The following is a 19,072-nucleotide window of genomic DNA, read 5'->3' on the forward strand; positions in this document are numbered from 1 at the left end:
TTTTTCCTTCATGACAACTGTCTAGTTTATGCTGTTTTTCTCTAGTAATGCTCTGTACCATTAAACAGCAATGCCACAAACTAACAGACCTGCAAGCTTTTTAAGGAAGAGCAAGATCATGACAATGCTTTTTCTTTGGGTCATGTGGGAAGGTGTTTCCTGATTTTACCCTGGGTGCTCCCAGCTCTGGTTTCTCTCTCTTCCAGATCCTGCCCTGTGGAAGTCCCAAATGGTACATGCATGAGACCATAATCTTTAAGCTTGGGAAAATGATCTGGCCATGACTCACAGGCAAAATCAACCCCAAATCTCTCTGCCTTTGTTCACTTTGTTACATTTTGCTTTCCTTCCATTTATATTCTCCCCTCAGGTAGAAGGAAGCGCTGCTGCCCATAGCCTGTTCAGAGTTGTAGGCAGGCAGCAGCAGGGGAGGAGGAGGCTCTGGTTGAAGGTTTGCAGTTGAGACAGTGATAATGGCACCAGTGAGCAAGCTCTGGGGTGGCTGCAGTGCACACCTCAAGAGAAGTTTGCCCATGCTCTAATTCTCCTGCACTAATTTAGGATGAGAGTAAGCCTGTAACTTCAATCCTGTGGAGGAATTGGGCATGGAAAGCAAAGATTGCCATCAGCTGGGAGCTATGAGATACAAGAAAGTTGTATAGATACTGTGACTTTAAAGGGTTACAGCCTCACTGAGCTGTTTTTAAGTTGAGGAAAGTTGCTCATTCTCTGCCTACATTATGAGTCAAACTAGGATGCACATTTTCTTGAAATCCCTAAACCCTAAAGCCCATGCACAAGAGCCTCTTCTTCATGTGGTTTTCATAATTGATGTTTGGCTATTTCACAGTTGCATTTCCCCAAGGAATTTCTCTTTAAAATGCCCTATATTTCTTTTAATTTTGACTGTGCACGGCAAGTTTATATTTCAGAAAAAATATTCAAGCATAATTTTTTGTAAAGCTGGGATGTCATTAGGGTACTTTGGGGAGGGAACTGCTTATTGTTTGCAATGTCCCCTGAGAAGGTGATAACTGAAGTCCTACCAGTATTTCCCCTCTTCTGCATGTGAATTTTCAGAAAGGTTTGTCAAGACAGACATCAGTTTGCCAGCACTGGCTGGTTATTGCAGTTCTTCAAGCATTAGGATATTGTGTTTTCCTCCCTCCCTCCCTCTCTTCCCTAGCCCATGAGGTGCCTGGCTCCTCCCTCCCCAGAGCTCAGGGGTGCCACAGCCTGAAGATGTTCTGTGAGGCACAAGGTGAGGTACTGAAGATAGCATTCCCCACTGAAGATCTGGTACATGTTAGACCATCGGACGTGTTACTCCATTTCTGACCTCTCAAAGTGACTTCTTGTCACCTCTGACCTCATGAAAACCTCTTTGCCAGCCACTCGGCCGACTTCAAGCATTCTGCAGAACACATAAGGCAGAGTAGATGGGATCACTTTTCTTTCCAAAAAAGAGTACAAGGCAACACAAGCACTTGTTTTAATTTATTCCTGCCCCTGGGTGTAATTACAACCTCTGGATTTCAGTGTAAAGGTGGAATGAAGTTTTTTTTTTTAAATTGCATTAATATGTGACCTATATGAAAAACAACTACCCTCACACAGGAATGAAGGCAGTATTTGCAAGTTGCCTGTGGATTAATGTAACATTTGGAAATGTGCATTATTTCCTGAAACTTATTTCTTTCTAATCAATGCTGATTGCTTATTCTGGGACAATGACCAGACATGAAGGTTTTAAAAACAAAAGCAAATAAAATAAAATAAAGGAATAGAAAATGTGTATTTCAAAATTTAAAAGGGGTCCCATTTCTTAACAGAACAGAAACAAAATGACAATTCTTTCAGTACTTAGTTGGATTTTTGGAACATTTGCTTAGAGAGAACTCTATTTTTTGTATATTTATACTTCTTTGAGAAAACTATAATTGTCAGATGTTCATATATACCTCTTTTTTTCCCCCCCTCTTTTCTGTGAAGGCTGTTTACACCAAAACAATATCTTTGTTTTCAGAGTTCATCTGCTCCCTCTTACCCTTTTCCAGCTGAAGTCACAATACTTGGTCTGTGACATCACTGTTGGCTGCCGTGACAACGGAGAATTTTCACTCCAGGTGGAGAACGTGCAGCAGCAGCAGCAGCCACTCTGTCAAGAGCAGAGAATGTTTTTCTATGCGTATTGCTAGTCATGGAAAAGGAAGGGAAGGAAAAATCTGCAAGAAAACCAAATGTAGCTTTTCTGGGTGTGCTGCTTGTGGGATGGGCACTGGAGACTTTACCTTCCACAGGATTTCTTTTGAAATCGGTTAACAGCAGTTAAGTACATATTATACACTTGTTGAAAAGAACGTGCTTTTTTTAAAAGGGAGAGTGCAGGAGAGGGGTTTAATTTAGATTAATGCATCACTTGGATACCTGAATTGTGCCCACAAGTTTTATGGAGGTTTTTTTTTGCTTTTTTTTTCCCTACATGAATTCTCTTTCAAAACCCAAGAGCAGATGATTAATGCACTGTTCCTGCTAACGTTTATACATGTAGTGGGCTTTCAGGACATGAGTTGTCCTGATGAAGTCTGTTCAGACAATTCATGTGCTTAAACTCAGACACAGGCACATGTGGCAGTAGTGTGAGGGTCTAGCCAGCAGTCCTAGGGGAGCAGTTAAATAAAGATTTTATAGAATACTTTGTGATGCAGACACAGTCTTGGAAGACACTTGTCACCTGGAAAAGCTGAAGTCTCTGGATTGGATCTGCCAGGAAAACCAAACAGACTGCCCATAAACCTTTCCCCTGTGCTTTTGTCTGCTTAATTCATCTCATGGGTCACAGCCTTGCAGCTGCTGTTTGGAAAGGTGAGGGGTGTCTGCAAGTGTTGGGAGAGCTGTGGCTTATGAGGTGACACAGCAAGATCATTAAATAGCAGGGAGGAAAACAGAATGAAGAAATGGTCACTATACCCATTGACTGTATTGCAATGATACAGGTGAAAAATACGTGTACATCCAAAGTGCAGTCACAGGTTCAGGGTGTGAAATGGTGTCTCCTGATGGCCCACAAGCATGGATGGAGCAGTCATCCACTCCCAAGGCTGCCCTGTAGGGTTGAGGCAGCATGCAAGTCCCTCAGATGCATTTGTAGCATTATTTCCACGCTTCAGCCTCATGGCTGTACCAAGGACAACAGGAAAACTTTAAGCAGGAAAAGATGCTTTTGTTTCTCCTGAATAACTTCCCAGCCAGTGTGAGAGAAGCAGCACCTCCAGCTGACTAAGTGCACTTGGAGATGTGTTTTCCGAAAGACCCTGAGCAACCTCTGCAGCCACATCCTGCAGTGACCGGTGAGCCTTTGCTAGAGGTGCTTTGTCTCACTTCCAGCATCCTGAGGAACCCAGGCCTTTGCTTGGTCAGGGTCCAGTTTCCCAGTGGGTAGTGACTGTGCTGGTCCTGCTTCCCACAGCCCCCTACTACAGCTCTGCTGAAGCATTCCTGAGTTGTCACAAGTCAGGAGAGAGTATATTTTTCCAGGAAGCCTTGTAGTGTAACTGCACTGGCAGCCTCAGGAGAGTGCCTTTTACCTACATCTGTGTTTTGAGATGTCTTACGTTTGTTTGTTTGTTTGTTTGTTTGTTTTAGCAGGGCTGCACACGCTGGGTTGCTGTTGTGGCAGTCCATATGATTCATGTCTTGCGCAGTCTGACAGGTTTATTGGAGCTCGAGTGTGCTGAGCTGCACGCTGTGGTTGCTGCTCTGCTCGTGCTTGGTGCCAGGCCAGCCCATGGGGCCAGTGCAGAGTTGTTTGCAAGTGCCAGGACCCAGAGGGCGATGTGCATGGAAGGGCCACTCAAACAGGCTGCTTGCCTTAGCTTTGGGAAGTGGAGAGGACATGAGAACGCTTGCTTGGGTTTTATTTTTTAAAACACCTCCAGAAATAGCATGTTCTTTGGAGCAGAAAGCAGGAGGGTCAATTTTGGGATCTAGTGGTGCTGTCAGGATCCAGTTTCACATTTATTTTCTGTCTCTGCAGAGCATGGAATAAGTTAACATTTCAACAGCTTGGAGTGTCTACTACTAAGCCTTTAGAAGACTAAATAATACCAAGTTCTTAGCAACTCTGGGATCAAAACCCCATGGATTTTAGGTACTTTAATAGCTTTCATATCTTTTTCCTTGAGTTTCACTCAAACCTGTTTTTTACACCAGTTTATGCCAGTTATACCTGCTTCTGTCTGACACCTGTCTTCCTTAAGGCTCAAGTGTTACTCTGTCTTGTGGAGTTCATCATCCACTGATGCCCACCTGAACCTTTCATCTCTTCTTTTTTCTTTTTTTTTTTAAAGTGGTTTCTATTTTTTTGGCAAAGGAAATAGGAGTGAAGGTACAGAGGGCTGGGAGAAGAGACACAGCAAGGTGAATACGTCATGGCCTTGCTGAAACCCAGGGATGAGCTGGAGGGAGGAATCAAGACAAGGAGTGACGTCATCAGTTGGGAAATTTTGAGCAGTTTCATGAAAACCTGTTCGGTGCCATTTCATGTGTAGTCCCTGAGCACCCTTTGCTGGTGTTTGGCCAGGTGAAAGGAGTGTCACTGGGAGCCTCCAGCCAGTGGATTTTCTGGGTGAGCCACAGAGGGACCTGTACGATTGATGCGCTGTTCCCGTAACCCCCTGGTGCTTCAGGGTCCTCAGATGTGGCTTGTGGCATGAGCTCTGCAGGGTGACAGTGAGCTGTGCAGGAACAGGGTTCCCTGAGCAGCTGTGTAGTGCAACCAAGCCCCTGCAAATTTGGTTTGTTTTTCCATGACAGCACAAAGAGAACAACTGTCCTGAATTTACTTAAACTTTTGTAATCACCATAAAAAAACCTGCTTGGTAAATACATTTTCTCTGCCCAAAAGTAACTGCCCCACTCCTTTTTGTTCTGCAGATAATAGACATAAAAATGAAATATGGACCTGTGTTCTTAAAAGGTCACAGTTATTTGGTTGTCAGGGAGATTGCATATTGAAATAGGTCTTTTTAAGATTTGATGATATGCTAGAGGAATTGAATGAATTGGGACTTTGGTTCATAGAAGTTGGAAAATGGGCTAGGAATATCCCATGATGTAGAAGATGGAGATGACCATCCCTTTTTCCTAATGCCACTGGAATGGGGAAACTGGATGGAGAAGGGCTTTGTGTCAGGTGCAGAACCAGTGGCCATAAAATCATTAGGGCTGGAAAAGACTTCTAAGATCCTCGAGTCCAGCCTGTGACTGGACACCACCATACCAACTAAACCATAGCACTGAGTGCCGTTCCAGTAGTTTCCTGAACACTTAGTGTGACTCCACCACTTGCCTGGGCAGTCCATTCTAATGCTTAACCACCCTTTCATGGAAAACATTCTTCCTGATGTCCAGCCAGAACCTGCCCTGGTACAACTTGAGGCCATTTTCTCTTGTCCTGTTGCTGGTTGCCTGGAAGAAGAGACCAACCCCCTCCTAATGTGCTACAACTTCTTTTCAGGTAGTTGTAGTGAGTAATGAGGTTACACCTGAGCCTCCTCTCCTCCAGACTAAACAAGCCCAGTTCCCTCAGCTGGTCTTCATAGGACTTACTCTCTAGAGCCTCCACCAGCTCCGTTGCCCTTCTCTGGACATGCTGCACCTCAGTGTCTTTCCTGAAGTGAGGGTCCCAGAGCTGAGTGCAGGATTTGAGGTGCACCCTTAGCAGTGCCAAGTACCGAGGAGGGACTGTCACTGCCCTGGTCCTGCTGGCCACACTGTTTCTGATCTGGATGCCACTGGCCTTCTTGGCCACCTGGAGCCACTGCTGGCTCATGTTCAGCTGCTGTCAACCAGCACTCCCGGGTCCTTTTCCACTGGGCTGCGTCTGGCCATGTTTGCCCGTTCTTGTTTGCATGGTCCTAGTTTCATTTAAGGTATTCTCCTGCCTGGCTCAAAGCAACAGCTCATAGGTCAGTGGTCTCCAATCCTTTCTGCCTAATGCATGGTGGGTTGCTAGGGGTGCTGCCATCATCCACATTTTAGTTGGGGATGTGATGACCACACACTTCGTATTGCTTTCCAAGATTTGGCTGGATGACTCAGCTGGTCCTCTGGTGACTCATTTCAGTCTCCCATGAGCTCAGGAAGGACTAAAGAGGGAAGTGGGGCTATTTTCAGATATGAAAAATGACCAAAACCAAGGACTGTGTCCACAAAGGAGTACTGCAACCATCAAATTAATTGGGCATTTATACCAGGTGTAAACTTGCTGCCCCACTGAATCTCTTCCACAGTTATTGTGCTTCTGCTGAACCTAGTTTTCAGTCTCTTCTTACTTTTCATCCATACAGATGTTGGAAAGCTTTAGTGAGTTTTGAGTACATAAGGTCTGATGAAAGTTCACAGGACTTCTGGTACTAAATTCCCCTAGTTGTTTTATTTTGTTTGAGGGTTTTTTTAGGGAAGTTTCCCCCCTCTCATTTGCTGTGGGTGTCACAGTTTTTCTAGCAAAACCCATAGGCCCACCCCATGCCATTTTACTCCCTAGTCATTCCTATGACTATGGCAAAGCTAAGATGCCCAGTGTTCTCCTGGACCTCTTGAAAGCTCTTGTGATTTCACCACAAGTTGTCAGTAATCTGTTTTTAATGGTGGTGTATATGCTTCCTGTTAGAAAATCATACAGAGCTTATTTTCCCAGAAACTCTTCTTTCCCCCATGACTCAGTTTGGCCAGACTTCCCTTACATCGTTAGTCAAAACCTTTAAGTGTGACTGTGGACAGCTTGGCTGCAATATCACTGACACATTGGTGATCCTGAACTCACTGTCCCACTAAGCATCTAAGCATCCCATTCAGCATCTAAGCTGAATCCTTTCGTTTCATTGCATAGGAAAAGGAAAGAATTGAATGTTCTGAGTCGAAAGCTGCAAAACAGTTGTAGTAGTGCCAAAAAGATGCTTTTGAAGAGATTGGGCAAGTGGCTGCATGCTGCTGGAAGCACAAAGTGACATGTCAGTTCTTAAATGCAGGATCAGAAATGAGAAGAAGGCTTGACAGCCCCTTCAGCTGGTATGTCATCTGCAGCCATCTCTCCTTTCTATGGTGGAGTTTTGGTTCTGCAGGTTTAGTTTCAGCAGTTGTGCCACACAGCAGGTACTCATGGTCAGCACTTGAACAGGGCCTGAGGTGAGCTCTGCTGCCTGGATCTCTGCAGGGCACTGTGCAGCCTCTCAAAAGCACTGAGTGAGCTGGAGAAAAGTTACTCCAAGGGAGTGTTTATTGTCCCCCAGTCTACCCCATCCCAGTGGTAGCATGCCTCAGGCTGCACTGCAGAAGGCATTTGGCCTGTGTCACAGTGGATCTCCATGTTTAGCTTCACTCCTCTTCTGTCATGCTCTAATTTTGACACTGCAAGAAGCCCAGCAGCCATGGTGTTAAGCACTGCAGAGCTGAGTAAATAAATATGTCAATAAATAATCATATCCTGCACAAAAGAGAAACCTGGGGGAGAGACTGATGGTAGCCAGGGATTTCTACAGATAAAGGTGGAGATTTTTATTGTTTTGTTTCTTTTAATGACTTCCCATGGACTGATTTCTTTTCTTTTAGAGCTTTGAGGGGGAGTAGGCTGTTAGTGCTGTCCCTGAGCTTCTTCATCACACACAAGGGCCTTATATCCTCCTTTCTCAAGCAGATAGCCTTTCCTGAGCTTCTGGATGTTTACTCTTCAAGGCTCTGAAATCCTTCATGTAGTTTATCCTCATGCCTAAATCAGGGGTTTTTTTCTGTGTAAGCAAAAGCTTTGTACATCACCTAGGCTGTCCTTCCTTGGCCAAACAGGCCTCTCTGCATGCTGATCTGTCCTCTGTCCTATTAGACCTTGCTTAGAAATGAAGTTGATGTGAAGATAGTGGGAGATCAGGCGTGCACCAGCCCCAGCAAAGCAGCAAGCAGTGGGGCAGGCAGGTGTCCAGAGGCACTTCTGTGGGATTGCCTGGGGGGTAGCATCACTCATTTCTTTTGGAGATTATGAGATTCATTGCCTTCATGGGTCATCTGGCTGTGCAAGTGCTTACTTGTCTATGTGTGTCTGAGTGTGACCGTGTGTTTTGTATGACAGAGGTCAGTACAACCCCAAATGCAGCAAACAGAATCATTGGTTCCCATGGATAAACCTGTCAACACACTGTGTTCTCATGGAGGCTGCAGCAGCTCCCTAGCACTGTGGTCTCATATGAGAGCCACTCTCAAAGGTGAATGGACCAAGACAGACAGCTGTTTAGTGGAGAAATGAGTCCACATCCAAATCCTGCACCCTGTGTCTCCATGGTGATTTTTGCTTTGGGCCAGCTGGCTCAGTCCTGCTGTGCCTGTTCTGGTCCCAGCTCACGGCCCGTTTCACATCATGCATTTCTGGGTTTATAGTCCTGCTTTGGAATGCAAACCAAAAGCCACAGGTGACAGCAAGAAAAGGTTTCTGTTTGGCCATAACTTTGGGGATGTTTTCTTTGCCCTAAAATCTGGAAGACGCATTGAAAAATGCTACAGGTGTTTCCTTGAGGAACTGAAGGCTTTTCTCTGTGCCTCTGTGTCAGGTGTGTGTTTGTGTGATGATGTGAAGGTGGGTTATTTACAGAGTTGTACCTCCTTAAACTGGAGGTCCGGTGATCAACCTGCACTATCCTTTCTCTTTATTTCCTAAAACACTCCACACCCTCAATGTTTGAGAATGCTGTAGGTCCTGTGTTTGGTCATTCTTACTTGAAGGTGGTATATGGCTGTCAGGAGGTCAGCAGATCAGTCTGTCTCAATTTTCTGCTTTTGCAGAAGCCCTGTGCCCAGCTTCCCTGCCTTTCTCCTTGCATCTTCATCTTCCTTTGCAGGCCAGATCCTGTGTATTCCCTCCACACCTCACCAGGGGCTTGTTTCTCTCCAACAGGTCTGTATCCTGATGGAAATCAAATGAAGGAAGGGACCTTGTGAATAGGAAAACTGATGTTTCCATCCCAGCTAGGCTGGGATCAGAGCTTGGTCTGAGTTTCAGATTTCATAAACAAAGCAGGGGCTGAATGTCATGCAGTGGCCTCTTTGCAAAAAAAAAAAAAACACTTAGGAAAAAATCCTGTGGGAGTGAGGGGCTCAGCCAGAGACTCCAGTGAGCCTTGCCCATGTCTTCACATGAGCTAGTGTTTCTAACAGGGTATGCAAGGTGCCAGGCATTCCCTGTGGTTTCACCATATTTGCAGGCCAGTTGGAGTCATTGACATTACAAAGTCAACATTTACAGGTGGAAAGTCATCCAGGTGGGGAGACAGCCATTGTAGAAAAAGCAAAAATACCCTTTCCACTAGGCAGTTGTGGGAAGCCACAAATATGCCAGTGCTGGATGGGTGGGGGGAGGGCACAAGCAGAACAGCAAAAGAAAACTAATTCATTTTGGTTCCTTTTTGAGAGACCTTGGTACCCTTTTCCAGGAACTAAGGTAATGGAGGGCCAGGTAGGATGGCCAGTGAAGTCTGGGGTCAGGAGAGTTGAAAAAGTCCTCTCTTTCCCCTGTAGGATGGGATACTGTGGTCAACCCCTGTTTGGAAGATGAAACAGCAGTGACTTGAGCCATGCTGCCTCGAAGGCAGATCCATGCCAAGATCATCCCTCTTTCAGTTCTACTTTCAGGATGTAACTCCCTTAGCAGGTAGCAATCAGAGATGGAGCTTGTTGTAATCTAGAGGCTCCTGCCTTACAGACCTGTTTGGAGGTTAAATGTAGGGATCCAGACATTAAGCTGGACTACAAGACAAGCTATGGCCAGGTTCACATTTACTGCAGAGACTGCCTTGTACAGTTCTACAGAGGGAGCTTTGGGTGCTGTAGAAGTGCTGTGGTTACTGTTTGTTCCACTTTGTGACAGTGGAGGACAGATGGGAAGGAGGAAGGTGCCCAGAACACATATGATGTTGCCAAACAGTCCTACCTGGCACATAGATGTGAGCAACTGCTTTTGGCCTCATCTGGCTCCATTTTGATTTCAGGATGAGGAAACATTCCTCGGTAGCTTGCTTTCCCCATCTCCTCTGGCCATACCCAGTGCTTCAGGAGCTCATTCAAGCATGGCATTATAGGAGCCTCATCATGTCATGCCTCATTTTAAGTGGTGCTGTGGGTGTTGCCGCAGTCTTCAGCTCTTTAAACAGACGTGGTGCTGCTCGTGGGTTCCCCAGCAGCCTGCAGCACAGCCCCAGCCAAGCATTCCACACTTGCCTCAGCTCTGCTGGGCCTCTCTCCAAGAAATCTGAAAGAGGGATTTCTTCAGCAAAGCATTTGTTAGACATCCTTCAGTGTCCTCCAAAGATAAAGCTTCAAAGCAGGGATTCTGTCAATCCCACCTGTCTGATTTCATCTTTCTTCCTGTTCTTTCTTTCTCATCCCATCTCTTACTCCCAAGCAGACCTTCTTCTCCCCCGAGGCCCTTGGGAGTACTGATCATTTGGTTGTAAAGCTTCTTCCTGACTTCACTGACACCCACTTTCCTAAGATGTCTTTATGCCTACATTGTGCAAAAGTTCCTTCACACGCTCATGTAGACCTTGAAGGCTTTCAGGTGCTGCCCCTGCCTCCATCTTTATTGTTCACACCTCATTTTGTTCTTGGGACTCCAGAAGTTCCCCTGGCTTGAAGGACTGCAGCTCAGCAAGGTACATCTAGCAGGGCTGTGATCTGCCTTCTCAAGCCCCAGAGACCTGACATGGGCACCACAGACTCCCAGGTTTCTCACTTTATGTCTGGAGAGCACTTTGACATCTTGGTAGGGCGTTTGCAGCCTCATTTTATGATTTCTGTAGAGGTGACAGTCTTTCTGTCAGCTTTGACAGATATGCTGAAGGGGGTTTACTTACTGGGGCCTGGCTCTGTTTTGTCGAGGCTGTAGACTATTAAATTGTATTCACTTGCTGTCTTCATTTGCTTTCCATGCAGTAACACTGAGGTATCCTGAAGAGAAGTTTTGTGCAATTCCAGCTGTGCTGATTTTTCCAGTAAGAAGGTATCTAGGAGTTACCTTTCAGTTCAGGAGAGCACGGACTGGACTGCTGGACCTTCCCCCACCAAGATCTCGAAATTGGTATCAAGTCCAGTTATTGTAGCATCTACAGGGAAGTGATGGGGCATCCTCTGGTGAGGTATATTTTAACCTGTGTTCTCAGGTGTTGCATAGTTAATTAACTATAACATAAAACATAAACTAGTCGTGATTAACTGAGGCAATCTGTAATATCTCTTGTCATTAATGCAGTTCATTCCAGTAGGAGACGGAGGTGACCCTGAAAGAATCTTGCACTGAGGTGTAATAAAGTATTCAAATGTAAATGTATGTATTTGTCCCTGAGATTTTGCTTCATGTGCCTAAACCCAGGGATATGTCAGAAGAGCCTACAGGTTGTTATTCAGGCTTATTGCCCCTGAGTCTACACCAAGAGCATGAACAAGAATTGTAATGTTTCTAAATTACAGCTAAGAAAGCTTTCAGTAGCCAGCAGACAATATGCACTGGATTTAAGGAGTTAAAGGGAGAGTGACAAAGGGAATAAAGATGGTTTGTGAGGAAAAACAGCAGTATTCTGAGCCACATGCCAAAATAACCTGAGCAGGCCATGATAGGAAGTAACTGCCTACACCACCTCCATGCTCAAGAGTACTAAGTAAGTCCTGGTTGATAATTTTCATCATACCTATAAAGGAAAGTCATGATGTGCAGAAGGAAACAGGAGGCAGGGTTGTAGATGCTATAAATGCAGGAGAGGGATATGTAGGAGGGCAATTGGGGTGGCAGGGAAATAAGGGATTTGAAGGTGATGATGATGAGAGTGGCCTGGCCATTGCATGGGAGGGATGTGCTTTTTTGGGTGGGGATGAGAGGGAAGGAGATGGATGCTTGGCTTTGTTCATTTGGTTTTGTTTATTGCTACTCTGTGCATTGGGAAGTCTCCCTTTTTCATTTGACCATAAGGCGTGGATCCAACATGGTAGGTTGGAGCAGTGTGAATCCAGGTCTGGAGCAGTGCAGGGGACGTGCTCTGTCACATCTTACATCTCTGGGAACTGCTATGCACTACATTTAGAAAACTGCTAATTAGGCTGAGACAGTTTTACTAGCAGGACAGGAAAGGCAGAACAGGAAAGCAGGGAAATTTTCACCTGAAACTAAGGCCCCCTTGACATCTTAGGCTCACCAAGAATAGGAGTGAGCTGAGGCTGGTGAGGTCTGAACTCTACTTCGAGTTTGTATCCAAACATTCAGTATCACAAGGGAAAGAATTCGTATACCTCCAGGGACATAAATTTTCAGGAGGTTCTGAGAGTGCAGTGGTGCTGGGGACAATGCCTCGAAAGGAGCCACACAGAGGCCACTGTGAAGAAGAGTGCTGTGCTTGAGACACAGCTATTTTGAAAGTGCAATGCATTAGCCGTACCTGGCAGATCCCCTTTTCATTGCCTTCTCAGCCTGGGCGTGTACATGGGTTTGCAGGCTTGTGCCTCTCTGGGGAGAAGTGGAAGATACTTATTTCAGTATTGTCTTGCGAGCATCATTTATATGCTGAACACACGCCATGTGCTTTCTACAGTATTTTTCAAGCAGGCACTGTCGTTCTGGCAGCAGCCAGGAAGCAGCCTCTGGTTACAGAGCACTGGCAGCTCTGCAGGTGCTGCTGAAGGTCTGACTTCCTCCCTAACACAGGGCACTGCCTTGGTCTCTCACCACCCCAAAGGCCACACTTAAAAATCAGCAGTAAGGGCTGGGAGTAAACCAGAAGAAAACATCAGTGACTTTCAAACTGTTCCTTCTTTAGTCCCCAGAGTGTATTTTTTGCCCTTTGGGGTGACGTGGGTGGATAGGGAACTTAACCTCATTTGCTTTCCTGAAATCTGCTAGAAGTACAAGTGAGTCGGCTGCGTGATTTGTGTGTGCATGCAGAAGAGGGCCATCTGAATTGTAAATAGCACCTGCTAAATTATTATTAAGTGAAAGCTGACGTGGGAGGAGTTCTCAGGAACAAAAAACCTCAAATCTTTTAATAGAAGTCATTCCAGCTGTTTTAACACTGTCCCCTGGCTGCACCCTACCTACTTCAGCTCATGGAGATGCTATGGGGAGTTATGTGAGTCGTATCAAGGACAGGGAAGGCCCCATTAAATCCAGTTACTGTCAGTTTTGTGAGAGCTTCAAATGACTACACTAAACTCATTATTAAAGAAAGGAACTATCAATTTTATTTAATGCATGGTGCCCAACTCTGATTCTGCTCCCAGCCCAGAGATTCGCTGTGCTCAGGGGTGATATAAAACTTAGATTTTTACTCTTCAGGACATGCATTTAGCTGTTGTGGCATCCTGGCTGGCTAACAGGGGCCTGCCTTGCGCCCATGCCAAGGCGGGGACCAGCTCAGTTGGAACTGCAACTTGGCTTAGTCCAGCCTAAGCTTTTTGTGGTGTAGATGGGGCTGCTGAGCTGGGCTTCAGTTGAGCAGGAATGCTCGGTGGGTGAAGCTGCTCACCCCAAGTATCCTCACCCGCTCCACTCCTGGCAAAGGAGTGCAGAAAGGTGAGAAGCCAGGTGCCAGCCTTGGGCATTCCACACAAAATGCGGAAAGGTGACTGCTAGGATCTTCCTGCAGAGAAGGGAAGTGATACGAGAGGCTCAGCCCTGCACAGAAGGTTTCTTGTCGGACCTGTGAATGGGGGGTTAAGAGAACTTTTCCCAAGTGAAACATCCCTCTGCAGCTTATGGTCCCTCTGTCTTTCCAAGACCCCAGGAGCAAGAATGCTCCCTGGGGACATTCCCACTGTCTCTGAGACATCAGTGCCACTGGCTTGGCTGGCATGGATCATCTCATTGCTGCTGGCTTGTTTCCTCATGGACATTGTGGCAAGCTCTTGTCAGCCTATGTAGTCAAAAGGCTGAAGGTGTAAATCATCTTACAGGCTGTAATGAGGAGTTTGATTCCTGTAACAAAACCATCCAACTTTTATTCACATTTATTACTAGTCCTGCTATTGCCATGGAGCAAAAATCCTTTTTGAAAGGAACAACATGCCACCAGCACAGTTTTATTGTCTCCTCAGGAAATTTAGGATTGTGTTTTTCTCGCATTAACTGCACAGGAAAATTTGCAATAAAAATTACTTTGGTGCAGAAGCCGCCTTTTCCCATCACCAAGCTGTCAATCAGCCTGTAATTTCTTGGTATCGGACTATGCCGAAGAACTCACTCAGTTATTTTCCTTACAACGCGTGCCCTTAAAACCTCAAACATGAGAAAATAATTTTGGATGTAAGGAAGAAGATTTCATAGTTCGTTTTTTAGGGGCAAAAATTTCTGTGATGAGATGTAACCTCTGAGGAGAGCAGCACTGGCAGCAGAAGAGTCCAAAGTCTTCGCTTTATCCACAGAAGCACTGCTTCCTTCTCCCCTCCATTTTTGGGGTACCAGGGTGAGTCAGTGTTTATCCCCTGTTCCTGTCCTGTGCTGGGGCTGCCAGCAGTGTTTCAGGGACAGCGAGGGGCTGGCTGTCGATGTGGAAACCAGTCCCTAACAACAACTCGTTTCACCAAAGGGCACAGGCAGCCATCTGACATTGACAATGTTGAGTGACTGCTGACCTTGTTTTTAGCGTCAGCTGATATCAAGTGGAGCGCTGCCAGTTTGCACCAGTTGAAAGCCTGTCCCTTAATGGTGGCGATTATCCTCATTTTTACAGTGGCACTGAGAAAGTTGCAGCTGCTGCGCTTCACATCCTTGACTTTAATTTGCTATGCCTCAGTCTTTTGGTGTTATCTTTAGAGGAGCGTGCGAGAAGAACGTCTCTCCTTGTTCTGCGTCAGTCATTTTTTCCCTTTTTATTTTCTACTAAGAGAGATTGCTCAAGCACACCATGGAATGAAAGCCATAAAACTATAAATTACACCTCTGCTAGGTCCACAATATATTACCAATTACATCTGCCACATTATTTGTGTCCAGGGGGAAAACATACATCAAACCACCCCCTCTCTCCAGGCAGGTCAGTACTGTACTAGAAGGAACACCGTGATTCTTCTTAATCAGTGGAAAAACAAACATGGTTTTGGCTCGCTCACACACGATCTTTGTGTCCAGGATGACAAGCTGAGTAGCAGTGCTGTGGTTCTCCGAGCTCACCGCCTGCCACGTGCCGTGGCATTCGTGACAGCATCATTGCCCTATGGAAAGGAGAGAGGAGAGAAGGTGCTGAGTGGGGCAAGGAGCTGGAGGGCATCTGAGTACCCAGCTGCAGGGACCTTGGAAATTGCTGCCCAGGAGGTTGGGGGAGCAGAGGGTAATGGAGTTAAAAGGAACTACAGCAAACAATCATAAATCCACTTAGAGACAGGGGTCGTGTCTGCAGAGGGCAGCACGCTATGGTTTGCAGGGCTTTGTTGCTAGGCTGGGTTCAGTGGGGTTTTGTGTGCAGTGTTCAAGCCCAGCTGAGGGTTTCCCCATGTGTCCTGAAGGGGTTTTCTTCTGAGTCTGCTCCATCCTCATAGATTCATCACTGTGGCAGGGGTGAAGGCAGGGGTGTTGAAGCAAAGTGGAGAGATTGCTCGGCCTGCTACTTCTGAGTAGTTACTCATGGTAGGTTTTGGCTCACCACAGCACCCCTCTCCTGAGCCACTCCTGTCCTTTGGGCTGCTGGGAATTAACTGGAAAAAGAGTGTTGGGTGTATTTAGATTTGTTAACTTGACTACTGAGCTTTGTGGGTGTGGAGTGACACCCATATTTTTCGACATGAATGTGTAAGTGTGTGCGTGCATGTTTGTGAGTGTGTCTGTGTACACATGAGCTCCAGGAAATCTTCTCAAGAGGAACATGGACTAGTGAAGTATGAGGAGACAGAGTCAAATACTATCACACCTCCACATGAAGGAGTCCTCCATGTGCACTGCAGAGTTTGTTGTGGTTTTGTTACTGAAGCGTTCATTCAGCTTTTAACTTTTTTAAGTTGAAAACAAGTCAAGGTTATGTTTGTGCTTAATAATTCAACAATGGTGCCAGCTCAGCATATTGTCCTTTTCTTCCCTAGTCATTCTGGTTTATTAAAAAGAAACACTGATGACAGATAGAAGGGTGAAGGAGGCTGTGCCTTTCTGCTCAAACTTCTGCTGGGTGCTGATTCCTTCCCCAGAAGTCCCCACGGATTTGTGTTCTTCGCAAAATGTTTGCCCCAGCAGTACTATCCCTTACCCTGGGCAGGGAAAGCTGGCAGCAAGTCAGGACTTAGCTGTCCTCTTCTCCATGCACCACATCTTTTTTCTCTGAATAGGCACATTTTCTGTTTCAGTGGAATATTACTCAGAATCCTTCAGTAAGTCTGTCTCAGTGATGCATAATTTTCACTTTTGTTATGAGGTTATGGGGTTGTTTTTTGGTGGTCTGTGGTGGTTTTTTTTTAAGATTTAGAAGATCATTAACTCTTCTGAAACCAAATAAGCTTGCATTAAAATAGGTTTTTGTCTTTCCTGTAAAAATAAAGCTGTATTAGGAGCTAATTCTGCTACACACTAATGTGTACGTTGCTTCATAAACAATGCTGTTCATTTCCAAGGGATCTGCTTTCCAGTGGTCTCTGTGAATAAGAATAGATGAACACAATTTTATAAATCTTGCAGATTTATAAATCTCAGGAGCACTGAGAGCACACAGTGAAGCTCATGTTGTGTAACTCCCATCTCCAGTGTCCCTGAGCACAGACTAGCATTGTGCACATTTCCCACTCACAGGCTTGGCAAGCAATCTGAAACATCATCTTCTTCTGTTCCGGCTCCTCAACTTTATCTATGCACCTCCATTTGCTCACAGTGTTTCATCTCCTGGTCCCATCTTCACTCTGTGCAGGCCAGAAGCTACACAGTGGTTTTATGGGAATAAGCGGGGGGCTTAAGTCAGATCCACCAAACTGTTTAAGATTGGATGAGCCTGAGGATTTGAGATTTGGCTTCTGTAGTCAGAATACTTTGCAGTATTTGACATGAGTTCTTCCAGAGAGATAGATATATTCCTGGAGACAATGGGAATAGGAGTCTCTTTAGGCAGAGGAGGTAAAAATAACATGTACATTCCTGTTATTAAAAATGAAAAGGGGGAGAGCAAGAGAGCAGAAATCTTGAATGTTGTTAGTACAGTTCAACCCGGGGTAAGGATTTATTTTAGAGCGTAATATTTTATTTGTGTCAAATACACATATCTGGAAGAACCTGCTTTTTTGTGTGTGTGCATGTGATGTATCTGAAGCCTGTATCCCATTTCCCTTTCCTGCCACTGAGCAAATGAAAAAAGCTGGGGAAGGCATCTTGACAACTGTGGTTTCACTCTGATGTTGTATTGCAGGTATGGCCTCGCATGTGCAAGTTTTCTCTCCTCATACCCTTCAGTCAAGTGCCTTCTGTAGCGTGAAGAAACTGAAAGTGGAGCCGAGTTCGAACTGGGATATGACTGGGTACGGCACACACAGCAAAGTCTACAACCAGAGCAAGAACGTGCAGTCCTCCCAAGCAGCCGCCGCAGCAGCCGTCAACGCCTCCCTCCAGATCCCCAATCCCAGCATCCCTTACGAGCAGACCATCATCTTCCCAGCAAGCACGGGGCACATTGTGGTTACATCTGCCAACAGCACTTCTGGTGTGGTTGCAGTGTCTGGGCAAACACTGGGCGGGCCACACAACCTGATGCGTCGCAGCACTGTGAGCCTTCTGGACACCTACCAAAAATGTGGACTTAAGCGCAAGAGTGAGGAGATCGAGAACACGAGCAGCGTGCAGATTATCGAGGAGCATCCGCCAATGATTCAGAACAATGCCAGTGGGGCCACTGTAGCCACCGCCACCACCTCCACGGCCACTTCCAAAAACAGTGGTTCCAACAGTGAAGGGGATTACCAGCTGGTGCAACATGAGGTGCTCTGTTCCATGACCAACACGTACGAAGTGTTAGAGTTTCTTGGCCGTGGAACCTTCGGACAAGTAGTCAAATGCTGGAAACGTGGCACTAATGAGATTGTGGCTATCAAGATCCTAAAAAACCACCCTTCTTATGCCCGGCAAGGCCAGATTGAAGTGAGCATCCTGGCTCGGCTGAGCACAGAAAGCGCGGATGACTACAACTTTGTCCGTGCTTACGAATGCTTCCAGCACAAGAATCACACATGCTTGGTATTTGAAATGTTGGAGCAGAACCTCTATGATTTCTTAAAACAAAATAAATTCAGTCCCTTACCCCTTAAGTACATTCGACCAATTCTCCAGCAGGTAGCAACTGCCCTAATGAAGCTGAAAAGCCTGGGACTGATTCATGCTGATCTCAAACCAGAGAACATCATGCTGGTAGACCCATCCCGACAGCCCTATAGGGTCAAGGTCATAGACTTTGGTTCAGCTAGCCATGTGTCCAAAGCTGTGTGTTCTACTTACCTTCAATCCAGATACTACAGGTAAGAGACTGGGCTCGTGTAACACTACTGGAAGTATTTTACCTGTGGGAATTTTCTTACATTCACTTAAATGGATCAGAGTCATCCCTTAATTCTAAACAGAGATGGCTCTTAAGATGGCTTGTGGATGATAAGAAAAAATGATGTCCTAACCTCTTGGCATTTACTTGCATTGAAAACCATTGTAAGTTTGTAAATAATCATAAAGTGTTGTAAAAATAGTTTTCCAGTTAGTCTTTCACTTCTATCAGTTTATTCTCTCTGGAACTGTTTTCAGAAGAGGGGATGTCCACATTTTCATTCCAAGTCAATGGATATAGGTTGTTGGTTTCAGAATTCGGGTTAATCTTTAACCTTTAACCTCAACAATCAATCCATATTTCAAATGTGTCTTCCAGTTGGTACTCATATACAAAACGAGGGACATAACGAGTGTAAGGCTGGCCTGCAGGAAAACTGTATGGATGCAGGTGTTTTGTCAGTGATCAGTTTTCCCACAGGCTCTGAGTCTATGGGAGTCTTCTGGCTGGCTCCTGTCAGCTCTCCTCCAGGCAAGTAATGTCAGTGATTTGGT

At 45.6% G+C, this 19,072-nt stretch overlaps 1 protein-coding gene across 9 annotated transcripts in view; it reads left to right on the forward strand.

The window, feature by feature from the left end:
- The window catches only part of HIPK2 (homeodomain interacting protein kinase 2), a 127,450-nt gene that overhangs the window by 24,919 nt on the left and 83,459 nt on the right, over window positions 1–19,072 (forward strand). For all 9 annotated transcript variants that reach the window (XM_086884742.1, XM_086884739.1, XM_086884747.1 and 6 more), the window contains one exon: window positions 17,400–18,498. In XM_086884742.1, the coding sequence (XP_086740868.1) occupies window positions 17,400–18,498 (1,099 nt within the window). The remainder of the gene's footprint in view (window positions 1–17,399; window positions 18,499–19,072) is intronic.

Source organism: Cyanistes caeruleus, chromosome 4 (assembly GCF_971803275.1).
Source record: "Cyanistes caeruleus chromosome 4, bCyaCae1.hap1.1, whole genome shotgun sequence".
In the NCBI taxonomy this organism is placed as follows: domain Eukaryota; kingdom Metazoa; phylum Chordata; class Aves; order Passeriformes; family Paridae; genus Cyanistes; species Cyanistes caeruleus.